Raw genomic sequence first — 14,400 nt, 5'->3', positions numbered from 1 at the left:
CTCGCGCGCCACGTCCGCGCCCTCCGCCACGCCCTCCACCACGCCCCGCCGCCGCCGCCGCCGCCCCCGCCGCCGCCGCGCTCCTCCGCGCCCGTCTGCTCGATGCTCCACGCCATCTCTTCCGTTTGAGACGGGGAGGGTGCCCTGTTAGATATAATACCAGATTTTGGACACAATGACGTATCACGTCTGAAAATATATACAGCATGTTCCAAAACGTAGGTAATATAATTTAAAATACGCAATATAAAATGGTTTCTAAAAATACTAAGTATACAATTGAAAATAGCTATTTATTATGACATTAATAAATGATTTGGGGAGGAGGGGGTCTTGTAAAACGTTACGATGCGTCACAGGGGCGGGAGGGGGGCTTCGTACAACGCGTTATGTAACATTGTTTTTCTTTATTTTAAAACAATAGCAACGGTTTTTGCGTAAAATAATTGTGAATATTAGAAAAAAATTGTTACTTTAGAGTTACATAACTTTTGGAGAGGGGGCCGGGGGCGTACAGGAAAATTTTACGGCGCGTTACATGGGGGTGTTGGGTTCAAAAATTTTCAAAATTGCGTTACTTAATACTTGAACGGAACTATTAACATATAATTTATCTCAATTAATTAATAATACATTTTAAAATAAAAAAAGTGAGGGAAAATAATTTAATTCCTACAAGCCAGCTCACCTGTCGCTGTCGTGCGGCGCGTGGTGCGGCGCGCGGTGCGGCGCGGGCGCGGGGCGTGGTGGTCGTGCGGCGCGCGCAGGTGCAGCGCTAGTGCCGCCACGTGCGCCGCCGACAGCCACAGCGGCCGCATCAGCGCACACAGCGCGCCGCCGCCGCCCGCCGACAGCACTGCCGGCACACACACACACACCACGTCACACCTACGACCGAATCTATTCACGAAAATATTACAGCTAAATATCCTAAGTGGTCAATATCCCGCAATGCATCAACTGAGTAGCATCTTTCGTGCAAAATTGTTAAAAGGCCCTTTTGCCCCTATCAGCCTCGCTCCAGCTGAAGCCGCCACTGTGTAATTTTGACAGTTAAGGAAAATAGATTTTGTAATAAAGACAATTTCATCATTACATTAAAACAACATTGTCTTATGTTAAAAATCTAACATAATTAGTAATACTTACATGTGTTCCTTATTGACACCAACATGGCAACGATGACGTAATGCAAGTTTGGTAACATCGGCCCATCACAAAAGAGGAAACCCCATAAGTGGGGTAATTCTGAACGGGGGAACTCCCGGCCGAAAAGTAACCGGAGCCATCGACTGCGAATATAATTTTTGGGTTATAAAATACAACTGATTTACAATTTGCAATTAACAGTATAACTTAAAATATATAAGCAATGCAGTATTATGTAGCTCGCCTAAAACTTTATGGGAAGTCACTACAATTTAAAAGTGATACTTTTAAACCAATTAAATGTCGCAAGCTTAAAAATATTGATGTGTTCTATACAATAAAAAAAGCAAATCGCAGCACATCAGAATGTTTGATTAAATGTTCCGAATGTTGTTGTTATTCCGTATGCGCAGGCGCTCATCAGCAAAGCACGCTCTCCATTTAAATACACAAAATAACTTACATTCCGAAAAGTTCCATAGATATATTGCACTGGTCTAAAAACGACACTAGCTCGTAGTCTATGGGCAATAAATAATCCACTTTCACTCTTTCTAAATATTTGATCACTTCATTTGGATTCTGCAACAAAATTATTACTGGTATAAAAAAGTATAAACAAAGATACTTTTGTTTTGTTTTTCAATAAATACGTACATGTATCGTTCTAGCTGAGGGCATGCGGCCGGTGGCAGAGGGCGCCACCTCTCCCGTCACGTAGAACTTCTCCAAAACCCCTTCAATACCGCACTGAATAACATACTGGAAGGGCATATATACAATACAAATACTTATTTATATTTACACTTTTATATAAATATTGTAGGAGATGGCGCAATATCGCGTCACTAGTAAATACTGCATAAACGACGATAAAAAATTAAATTGAGATTGATATATTAAGTGCAAAGTAAACAGTAGTGTTGGATCAATTAGCATTAATTGTTAGCACGCTTAATCACATTTAGCATTTCACAAATTAAATACAGTTGCTAAATTTGGTGAAGTGCTAATTTTGTAATTCGTACGTTAGGACGCTTCGCAATAGCAGCGCAAGCGTGTGCGCTCTCCTTAGCGCCCGCAGGAATAATGATAAATTCGTGCTAAACGCTACTGCGACCTGTTTTTAGTGGAGTAGTGAGCGGGAAAAAAGGCGAGAAAGATGCATCGTGCGGAATAGCTCATTGTTGGAATAGTTTTGGAAAATTACCAATTATTAGGCTGGGTAATATTGCACACGCTAATATCTATTATGCCTGAATAGTGAATTAAAAGTAATTTAAAAACACTTGCCCATTCTACTAGATACTTATAATACTCATTCTATATTCTATAATATAGAATGAGTATTAATATAGAAAGAGTACGCCTCGGTGGCGTAGTTGTATTGCACGTCCGGTACAATAGCGCTCTGAGGTCCTGGGTTCGAATCCCGGGTCGGGCAAAGTGATATTTGGGTTTTTCTGCTCAGTATCAGCCCGGAGTCTGGAATTTGTGCCCGATATGGCGATAGGCTCGCCTCCTATCACATCATGGGACGGAACATACTTGGCGAAAAGTGGGTGCCCTAGTTGCGTTTCTGCCCTTCGGGGATAAAATGCGTGATGTTATGTATGTTATGTATGTATATTCTATAATATACAAATTAATATCATAAAATTTTAATAAAAGGCATAGACGGTAAATAGGCGTTAAATAAAAAATGAGCTAAACACTTAGTCCGTTGATTGCGCGCAAATTACTAATTCTTCATTGTGCTTTTTAATGAAATATATTTCACAAATTCATATTCACACAATTTTGTTCATGAGATATATTAAATACAGTTGCTAAATTAGCAATTAGCATTAGCATGGTTATTTGGCATGGTAAGACTTGAAAATTAGCATGCTAATAAACTTTGTTTTTGTCACTTTCGCTATATTTAACGATGTTCCCTCCTCAATAATATATATATTAAATGTAAATATTGAATTAATTGTATTATTTTTATACGCTATAGTTAACATTGCGGTGACAATCATGATACCTAAAATTAATCAAAAAAATAGGAGCATAGTGTTTGCTATCTCGCTCGCACAGCTGCGATGTGGTGGCGATGACATCAGAGCATAGGTTGTACAATGTACAATTTCGTTAGTTGAAACTTAAGTAGTTCTGCTACCAGACTTATTTATTTTTGAGCATATTTTTATTATGAATCTATTTGTATTCTATTTATTATATATTGGTATACGTTCCTATCAATAAAGAGACGACTGCTTTATTATGTATAAATTATATACTTACAAACTGTCATGTTCCAAATATTCTTCATCTAATATTATCTTTAATTTGTCACTGGAAAAATATTAAAATATAGGCACATACATATTTTAATATTAATATTCAAGCAAATATCAGCGTAGCAGTGACAATGTTACTTATTTATTAAAAAACACATGGGCACCTTCTAGCTGTTCGACAATTCACTTCATTCGTCACGTTCATATATAAAATATTATACGAATATTTGCTGGTGGCGGGAGTGACCACCAGACTTAATACCTGCCATTGTGGTCCACATTAATGTTTCGCGTTCTGGGATCAGCCTGTGTATATCTGGCTCAGACAGACTGACATAATTATGTCGACTGGCGTGATATATTATTTGTCGTCAGTCGACACTATATCGAGACCCTACTTACCATCAGGTTCAGTAGAATCAAGTTGCAATGGTCAAAAAAAATATAATTGTCTTCCCCGCCACCCGATATTGCTTGAACATGACATTTACGAACCTAATATCATTAGGTGCGAATTTCCTATCTAAGTACAGTTCGAAGAGTAGCGGCGCTAGTACTTCATGCATGCCCTGCCGGTACCCCACATTCGAGTGTGACCGGGCCCAGAAGAACAAAACCCGCACCTGTAAACATTATACAGGGTGTGTACTTAATGCGGTATTATTTTTTCAAATAAATTTTGGTATGGATTGTAGAAGTTAATGAAAAATATACTTAATTTTGATGGTAATAAAGTTAAATAATAAAAACACGAAGTTGGACCAACAACAAAATTAAAACAAAAATATTTTTTTTAAAGGAAGTAACACATTGTTTTTAGTTTGAATAAGTTTTTTTTAACGGTAAATAAAAGTATTATTAATCGTAAAAGGTAGCCTTTAAAATTAAATATTCAAATGCACTAGAAAAATCCTAGTATCGTGTTATTGTGTCCATACATACCATAGTGTCCTGTACATCCTTATCTCTAAAATACAGTTCGTCTGGGAATGTCCGCACCACGTCTTGTAGTATTAACGTCTTCAGCTCATTATCACAGAAGTGTTGTTTCCACACGCTCTGACAACAAAAACGCATAAGCAGTCGAAGGTGATATTACTCTAAAAGTCAAGTAGAATCTCTTTAATGATTATTATATCCCCTTACATAATTTCTATACATTTTATTTGATTTATACTACAGGCGGGCCGCACCGGGCCGCATCGCAATACCTTGGTAGATCGCTTGGTAGGTGTATTTTTACAGCGATTTAATGCAATTCAACCTGCCTCAGCGTGCATTGAATACAACGTTCGTACAAATTATCTATCTTCATGTTTTATCTACATGCCATACACCCGTAGGACTATACAGAAATCCTTGGATAGTGTTAAATAAAAATCAGTTAATTTACTGTTCAATTTAATCCTGAGAATTTGACTTCGGTTCCATCAAATTCATATTTCTACTATCCCACCATCTTTTAGTAGTACACGTTTGCGGTGTGGCCCAAAGGATCACACTATATGCGCGAGCCTTAAGCCACATACTCCCCGAAAGTATGTATAAGTGCAGATAATTACCTCATCGTTTTGCGAGAGAGGGTCGTCACCAATAACAGTTCGAGGATCCATTGACAGTTTCAATTTTAAATCGTTGTAAAAGTTCCTGTGAGTTTTTATGCTAAAACAAATACATATTTACGTAAGATTGTCATCCAAATAAAATGGGTAGTATAAGAGATAGGATTTTCAATCTTTAGTAAACTTCTATTGCTCTATTCTACTTTATCTTTATTCTTTGATAGTGATTTAGGAATCTGGCATAATTTTTGTCAAATAATAAGGAGTTTAATAGCAATTAACTCAATCGATAGCTTGTTTACAGCTTAAACTATATCCCACAAACCTTGTAATAATATCGCCGTTGAGAGGGGGCAGCGCGTTTAACAGTATCGCCCAGGCGAGGCTGCGCGGGCGCATCAATCTTAGTTGTATGGCGGCCTTCTTCAACTGCTCTAGGCTCCATGTCGGTAGCTCCAGTCTGGAAATACAACCATAGAGCTTAGAGATTGAGTCGATATTTGATTGCAAGTAAGTGCCATACATTCACAAAAAAGTTCGTGGGAATAATCTCCTCATGTGAGAACAGATAAATCTACCTTTAAAAAGGGGGAAAACTTAAGTTAATTCGTGAATACTATGTTTATAAACCATTAGGTGATTCATTTTTTCCGTTTATATTAAATTAACCTGTCCATGAGTAACAACTTATTTTGTGTTTTTATTACTAATTTCATACCTCCAGAACTTTTTATGGCAGATCTGATTTATAAAAAAGCTGTGAATTTATAAAAAAAATACCAAATCTTGCAAGAAAAAACTATAATGTATTAACACAAAAATTATATAATCATACTAATCCACACATTGTTATCAACAAAAGAAACATCTCAATTACAATGCTCAATATACAACTGTTGCTTGTTGATATTTGATATATACATATTGAATTTAATAATTAACTATGATAACTAACATTAATGAACAAGCACACAATGATACACATACATTACAATAACAACTTTTAATCCTCATAATAGATTACCTTATCACTATATCTAATACATATTTGTAGTTTCAAATGGTGACAAATTTAACTAATGCTGTAAATCTTTGAGAGGCCTTTTTAGCCAATTGCTGAAGGAAGGTAATGTTTTTCATTTCTGCCCTTTTTGCAAGTCGAAGGGCCCTGGGCTGCTGCCCCATTCGCCACCCTTTGAGACCACCAATGGCTTGATTAGTCTGCTGGTATTGTATAGACTGTGAACCAGGAGGCCTTGGATTCTCAGAGGTAAGGTAATAAAATAGCATACCTATTGTTGCTCTACCAAGTTTATATTATTTATTCCTTTAATAAACAATTCAGAATGCAATTATTAAAGCTATCATTTTAAGTATCCATAATTATACTTTAGTAAGTAAATTAATAACCTAATTTGGCAAATTCCTGACCATAGTAAAACTTTAAAAGTATTTAATGACTGCCTTGGGGGCATACTTTTATTCTGTGCGCGGTGTTGCACCGTTCTGAGGTCCTTGGTTCAAATTAGTGGTGTGAATAGTCAAAATTATTTAACGACTGTACCTCATAAGTTAAAAGCTTAAAAAAAATTATAGTCAATTAGAATATAAAAAGAGGTAACATGTTATGTAATAGATGGTAATACATAAATTTTTCTTCGGCCAACGTGCGGACTTCTCGATCCTGTGTGGTCTTATACATACATACTAATATATAGCTAAACAAACTCACCCCAATTTCCTTGTTCTTAATGCATGTGCTCCCGGGAGCCCCTTTTGTTCCGATTTATAAATTATAATTCTCTTTGCCGACTCCGATAGTAGTTTTTTCTTCAATAAATAGTCATTCTTCTTTTTTTTTTAATAATATTTGACAGTTTCTTTTACCCCACCGAAAAGATTTTATATTCGAATACATACTATATATATATATTTATGTGTGTTGTGTTGTGTGTAAATTAATTTGGCCGAATCTGTCCGCGCTTCCAAATAATGAACTAATAAAAATTAAACATCCTGCCGCCCGAGAAAGGCTGTGAAAAGCCTTTATCAAATAACACAACAAGCCCCTTTCATTGAAAGTTATACTCACCATTCTAAAACATAAACACGCAATATGAATATAATAAGTAATAAACCATTAAAGCATCGGAATGTAAACAAAAAAAAAAGAAAAAAAAAAACTTTATCACTGGAAACTAATCCAGCGGCAACTTCGCAATTTTTACTACAGGCCTCAGTAAATTCCCTGAGGCAATCTTTAACCCGACAATTCGGATAACCCCATCAATCCCAGGTAAAAGTTCTAAAACTCTCCCTCTCTTCCATTTAAGGACAGGGACATTCTCCTCTTTTATTAAAACGAGGTCCCCTACTTTAGGTGGATCAACCGGCGTTGTCCATTTGTTACGATTCTGGAGACAGTGTAGGTAACGGTCACTCCATTGTTTCCAGAAACGTTGACCTATAGCCTGAACTAATCTAAAACGTCCCAACCGCGTATTAACTACGTGTTCGAAATTATACTCAGGCACAGAAAGCAATGACTTGCCGACTAAGAAATGTGCTGGGGTCAACACTTCGAGATCCGTAGGATCATTTGATAGAGGACATAGTGGGCGAGAGTTGAGTACTGCTTCAACTCTTGTGAACACTGTCGTCAATTCCTCATAAGTCAAAACCTGCTCCCCGATCATCCACTTTAATAAGGTTTTTGCAGATTTGACAGCCGCTTCAAACAATCCCCGAAGTGAGGTCCCGAAGGCACATTGAATAACCAAGTAATACTACTCTTGGCTGCAAAATTCTTAAGACTATTCTCAACTTCCCTATTCCGAAGATACTTGTCAACCTCGTTGAGGTGTTTGTTTGTCCCTACGTAATTAGTACCATTATCAGAACGTATCACACTCGGGAGTCCGCGCCGAGATGTGAAACGCGTCAACGCAGCTCCGAACGCTTCTGTTGTCAAGTCTCCAACAACCTCCAAATGCACCGCTTTGGTTGCAGAGCAGACAAAACACACAAATATGCCTTCAACATTTTTGCATTTCTAAGACGTGAGGCTCTAATTGAAAAAGGTCCTGCAAAATCTGTTTGCACTGTATGAAATATACCAGTTGTGTTTACCCTGTCACTTGGTAATGCAGACATAACTGGCTCATCCGGCCTAGCCTTATACCCGAAACGCGATATATGCTTAAAAATTCGACTCCGAATGGCATGCCGAGCCACACGAATTTTAGCCGCATTTGTCTTAAAAATACCGTGATGAGGTATAATGTACCCTTTACCTTCTGCATAGTCCTCTGGCTGCCGATCACAGATAGACATATGCCCTAATTTTTCATAATCTCGCATAAATGCAATATACTTTTCCCGCAATGCCTCATTCGAGATTAACCGCCTTTCCATAACCATGAACCGTTTCTTGGCTATCGAAATTGAATCCCCCAATTCAGGTTTATCGTCTAAAAGGGTAACCGCACTATATATCTCCCCGTTTGATCCCGTTGATGCGTTTCACGAAACCTATTTTCGCAATCCGCATCTTCAGGATTAACTAATACCGATTCCGGTATATCTTCCACCTCCCAGAAATTTTCCAAAATCTGGTTTGTGGTAACATATGCCGCGAAAAATGTTTGAGACCGCTCATCACATTGAGAAACCTTATGGGTTACTGGACCCATCAATACGTAACCAAACACCGTATTCATTGCGCGTGGCAAATAATCATTAACTTTCACACAATCACCAATCATGATTTCACCCATGAGATCGGCACCTATTAAAATATCAACCGCTCGACTAACAAAGAATTGGTCATCCGCTAAATAGATACCTCTATACCATTCCGCAAAATTTTGAGACAGAGTTTGAGTCGGCAGGTTATGAGTGATAGTGCCTAATACTATTGCCCTTGTTACCAATCTAGGATGTTCCGAATATTTAGAACACATAACCAAATTTACGCCTCCTCTACAATCACTCACAAGTTCCTCCCCCCCCTAAACCCGTTACCGAAATAGAATTGGACTTAAATCGTTTTAATCCAAGCCTTTAACAACGGTATCGGTGATAAATGTAGTCTGACTACCCCCATCTAGTAGCGCACGAACTTCATGGTACTCCCCATATCTGTCCATGACACGTACTATAGCTGTTGCTAGTAGCACTGTCCGCCTATAGTTTTTACTTATGTTAGAGACAGATAAAGCTATATCATCATCCACTGCTGACGCAGTTACCCCATGATGATCTTTAACAGGTCCCCCTACCCTAGCTGTGGTACAAGTAGCCTTTTCACCACTAGTGTCCAATTTGTGTGCAACTACCCGATTTTCATTAGCACTTGGTGAACGTGGTCCACCACCTGATCGTGGAACCCCTGACACGTCCCCTGCTGTAACCACCGGCCGCAAATCAAAGTGGATAAGGTAGTGGTGTTTATTAGAATTGCATTTGTAACATGACCAACTCGATACGCACTGATCAATACTGTGCTTCCCTAAACACCTAAAACAAAGCCGAAATTCTTTTACATGCTCCTTCCGCTGGTGTGGATTCAATGCTAAAAATTTCACACATTTTGATAAATGATGACTTCCTTGCTTACATAGCTTGCAAACCATCATTGGTTCACCTACAAACGTGGCATGGTGTGTCCGAGAATTCACAGAGCCACTTTTACTGCTTTGACCATCGCCACTAGACTCTAAGATCCTAACTTCCTTCTCCAAAAACTGAATCAAATCAGAAAAATCAGGCAATTCCTTATTAGATAACCCTCGCTTCACAAACATTTTTTCTCAAACTAGAGTCAAGTTTTTGAAAATTTATATAGAATAAAAGATAAGACCACTCCGATACAGGGGGAATATTCCATTTTTTTCTAACCCTTTTGTATTCACAACCAAAGTGTTAAGAAATTGTTTCAAAGAAGAATAATTATTGATAACCCTAGTCGTTGCCCACAAATTATGTAACAATTTATCGGCTAATGCTCGTTTGTTACCATATTGTCTTTTCAACAAATCCAAAGCTATTGAATAATTGTCACCTGTGACGGACAAATGCTTAGTAAGACTCTTTGGCTCGTCATCAAGAGACCCCAGTAAGTAATATAATTTCTCAGTATCAGACAATTTTGGATCTTTACCAACCAATGATTCAAATAATTCCATAAAAGATGTAAATTCCTCTAATTTCCCGTTAAAGGTTTGTAACCGAACTTTTGGTAAAATGGCATGCTCGTTCCTTTTCCTATCTGTGGAAGAAGCAGTGCCATATTCAGACCGACAGCTGCCCTCAGGAAATAAATCTAAAACTTCCGTTTCACATCATAATATTTTTGGTTATATACCATGTATTTTTGGGTAAACTCTTCTATTTCAAATTCATCCTCCAAGTTAGCTAGGTACTCCATATGACTAGAAGTGAATTCCGTGTAAATGTGTTCCAAATCGGCATATCTTATTTTGAATTCACTTCTTTCACCCCTCCCGCGACATAGCCCTGACTGTGAAATCTCGTGAAGTTTGTTTAAATTTAATAACGCTGTATCATACTTCACTTTTAAAAGTCTTAGTTGATTTTTAGGAGGCATTTTAAGGAAATTTAAAATTATTAAATATTAAAATAAAAGAATACTCCCTCAGACAATTTGAGGCCCGCAATAAAATATCTATATTGTTATACAAAGGCAAGGAATACAAATACTTCAGGTGGATTTGAACCCGCGTCCAAGATCACACCACACTATGAAATTATACCGCACCAACCGCTAGACCGCTAAGCGACAAGAGAAAATCGCTTTTCAAATACTTTTCTGACATACAATTGTCAGACACGCAAATAAAAATGTCACCATAAAATAAATTATTATTTGCGTTTTATATTAATATAATCCCTAAAACCGCATAACCGCACAAAATATATGTATATTAGACCACTTACACAAATATTAATTCTTCCACAAAAGAAACGCATTACACAGACTAGACCAAATCAATTTCGTTGCGAGTGTGCAATGTATCTTTTGGATACGTAATGTATGTCATATTATAATAAGGGAAACGAAATAAATATATGTGTAGCCCTACCGCAATATTATGAGTTTCTCTGTGAAGTGTGAAAAAGAGAAATGGCAGCTATCACTGCAAAAATATGACTTTAAACAATATTATCCGCAAAATCCGCAATATATATATTATTCGTGTTTATGATCCGCATAACCACGAATAAATATTACCTTATCAAAGTATTCATACACCGCCAGAATACTTCGAGAAGGAACCGATAGTGTTTTCTTTGTACAGAAAGAGAACCCCGCACATCAGCGGAAGCCGCTAAAACCAGTATATCCGGCTCGAAGGACCAAATGTTATGTAATAGATGGTAATACATAAATTTTTCTTCGGCCAACGTGCGGACTTCTCGATCCTGTGTGGTCTTATACATACATACTAATATATAGCTAAACAAACTCACCCCAATTTCCTTGTTCTTAATGCATGTGCTCCCGGGAGCCCCTTTTGTTCCGATTTATAAATTATAATTCTCTTTGCCGACTCCGATAGTAGTTTTTTCTTCAATAAATAGTCATTCTTCTTTTTTTTTTTTAATAATATTTGACAGTTTCTTTTACCCCCACCGAAAAGATTTTATATTCGAATACATACTATATATATATATTTATGTGTGTTGTGTTGTGTGTAAATTAATTTGGCCGAATCTGTCCGCGCTTCCAAATAATGAACTAATAAAAATTAAACATAACATATTCCATGTTATTTTCATTACATTGTTTTTTTTATGTTAAACCAATAACACTAGAGAATAGTTTTTACACTATTAACTGCTATTGTTTATATGAATTTTATTGTATAATTGGTTTTCAATCTTAATTGACTAAATAATTACAGATGGCATTAACTGTATCTAAGTTATAGCTTTTATGGAAATTACAATAATTGTTAATGAAATAAATTTATTAAGTTTAATCTATTTAAAAAGTTATATGAATAGTTATAACTATTAATATTGACTAACTGGTTCTGCTATTTGATTCAAACCCCAGGTTATGCAAAATCAAATTGGGTTTTCTTTTCATTATATTAAATTCATATGCAGAGTCTAGAATTTATGTGCAAGATTGTGATAGGCTCACTCAATGAGATGGAGAAGACATGGCGAAAAGTGGGTGCCCTGGTTGCACATCCTTGTAACACTTTGGGAATGAAGTTGTGATATTTGTATATGTATATGTATTGTCTTCAGCTATATGTTACACATAATATAGTGTAACATTTTCCAGTAATAAAATTTTGAATGCAATGTATGAATTTGACATATTAAGCCAATGAACATTTTAATTCTATGACTATGCTATATTTAGATTTCTGTAAATAATATTAACATAGAGAGACAATTGTAACAAAAATCAGGTGTCCATGATAACTGGATGGTATAATTAAATAATACTGTTTATAATATTAAATAAATTGATATAATTTTGCATTGACTTAGTGCCAGATTGTTCCCAAGTTCCTAGGTTTGAATGCAACGATAGGAGGCAAAAAAAAGAATATTTTATTACAAAACATGCGATGTCTATAAAAAAAGTTCGGCCAACGTTTTATAAACATAAATGTTATAAATATTTTTATATCTTTGGAGCACAAGTTACTTAATTTGATATTATACATTACAAAAATATTGAAAGTAGCTCCACACTAAGCAAAGAATACACGTTTGTCATGCTTAAGTCGCTGTAAAGGTCATTAAAAAAATACATACATATAAAGCACGAAACAAGTTAAGCTTAGAATAACAAAGAACCAGATATTATCGGCTCTACTTACTCGAAGTCAACGCAGTCGCTACCATTATTCGACGGCGAACTCGACGAATCCGTGCTGTCCTGATCCTGCATTTTAAATAATGCTAATATATTTGAATAATATTGTTATAACCGATGTTTTTTTTATCATTACTCTTACCATTTCTTTAAGTAAACTTATTATAATACGCGCATTGTTAACAATGAGAGGTCAATATTTAACGATATACGTTAGTTAATCACTGTTTAACTGTACGAAATATAAAGGTTTTGTGATGTTTCTGTAGTTTTCACCGAAATTCACAGTTGACAAAATATCACCTGACAAGCAATGACAATTGACGTTAGGTCTGTCCCAATGGTCTGTCCACTGTCGTTGACAGCTGATGTAGTTTTGACAACTAGAAGTTTTTATCGTAGAACCGGAGTTCTGTCACTCCGGGTATCTCAGGATGGTATTATTTGTAGATTCTTACATACATTTAATTGAAAGTCGTCTTTGATTTTAACCCTATGTGTCCATAACACTTGGAACTATATATATATTAATTGTTCTACATGTTTTAAGTAACGCTGAAACGATAAGTGGGTGACAGCATTGTCTTTTTCATTGTTCTTCAGCCTTTGGAACTACAGTTGAACATAGGTCCCTCCCAATGATTTACGGTCCAGCCTTTACAAGCGGTCTGTGTCCAGTGGATTCCTGCAACCTTTACGAGAGTGCCCAGAGATAAAAAAAAAAAAAAACATTCTACTTTTAACTTCTAATATTCTGTAAATAACTACTTATACTCCTCGAATAGAAAAGGTTGAAAAAGACTATATCGATCCATCTACAGACTTCTATAATATTGTAAAATATTGATAACTCCATGTCCAAGTTTACAGTTCTCAGGAATTGGTGAGTTTTAGGCAAAAGTAAGAGTTCTAAGATTATACTATAGAGTGGACATTGGGAAGACTGTCATACAAAAAATTTGGGCTCATGCGATGGTTATGCAAACTACCGTGAAATAGCAAAACACCAATGAAAAATACTTCATATATTTTCCATAAAGTGATTTGCACGTTTTTAATACCTCGACTAGTTGGTTAGTCATCAATTGTTTCTTTATACAGAATACGAGAAGCTACTATTTTTATTATTTCTCTCTGAGCTATGTAGTGATTATTTTCATAACGGGCAACACATTCACCATATTGCCATTATATATATTTTTTATATAATTTTTTAATATAGGTATATTTTATTGCAGAAGATCAGTACCTAATATATATATAATTATATATCATTAAAATTTATTGTATAGGTACCTGCTACATACTGCAATAAAATTACTTACACGCGAATCAACTTTTTTATGATTTTATAATGTAATAAATTCTATATTACATTAGAAGGATTTTTCATATCATTTCTTTCCTAACTATTTTACAGATTTACCGTGCAAACGATTTCTGTTTTGTTGTCTTCGTTTGGTGTCAACCACGGTTTTTATATTCGGAGAAAATAAAATGGTTATCTATAATATGCATTTATGCAATAGGCAATTGCTGTTTA

At 36.1% G+C, this 14,400-nt stretch overlaps 1 protein-coding gene across 1 annotated transcript; it reads right to left on the bottom strand.

Annotated features, from left to right (window-relative positions):
• Positions 1 to 740: 740 nt before the first annotated feature.
• LOC119189946 (TBC1 domain family member 5-like) lies at positions 741 to 13,233 on the bottom strand (the record flags this gene model as incomplete). The annotated part of the gene is given in 12 exon segments (XM_037440774.1): positions 741 to 856; positions 1,150 to 1,292; positions 1,613 to 1,731; positions 1,807 to 1,881; positions 1,884 to 1,911; positions 3,439 to 3,489; positions 3,930 to 4,057; positions 4,377 to 4,493; positions 4,997 to 5,096; positions 5,322 to 5,456; positions 12,862 to 12,926; positions 13,000 to 13,233. Coding segments are annotated over 12 exon segments (1,080 nt in total), but the record flags the coding sequence as incomplete, so codon positions are not given.
• Between the last annotated feature and the right edge of the window lie 1,167 nt (positions 13,234 to 14,400).

Source organism: Manduca sexta, chromosome 20 (assembly GCF_014839805.1).
Source record: "Manduca sexta isolate Smith_Timp_Sample1 chromosome 20, JHU_Msex_v1.0, whole genome shotgun sequence".
NCBI lineage: Eukaryota > Metazoa > Arthropoda > Insecta > Lepidoptera > Sphingidae > Manduca > Manduca sexta.
Note: the sequence above shows the minus strand (reverse complement) of the source record. Positions and strands in the feature narration are given on the sequence as shown.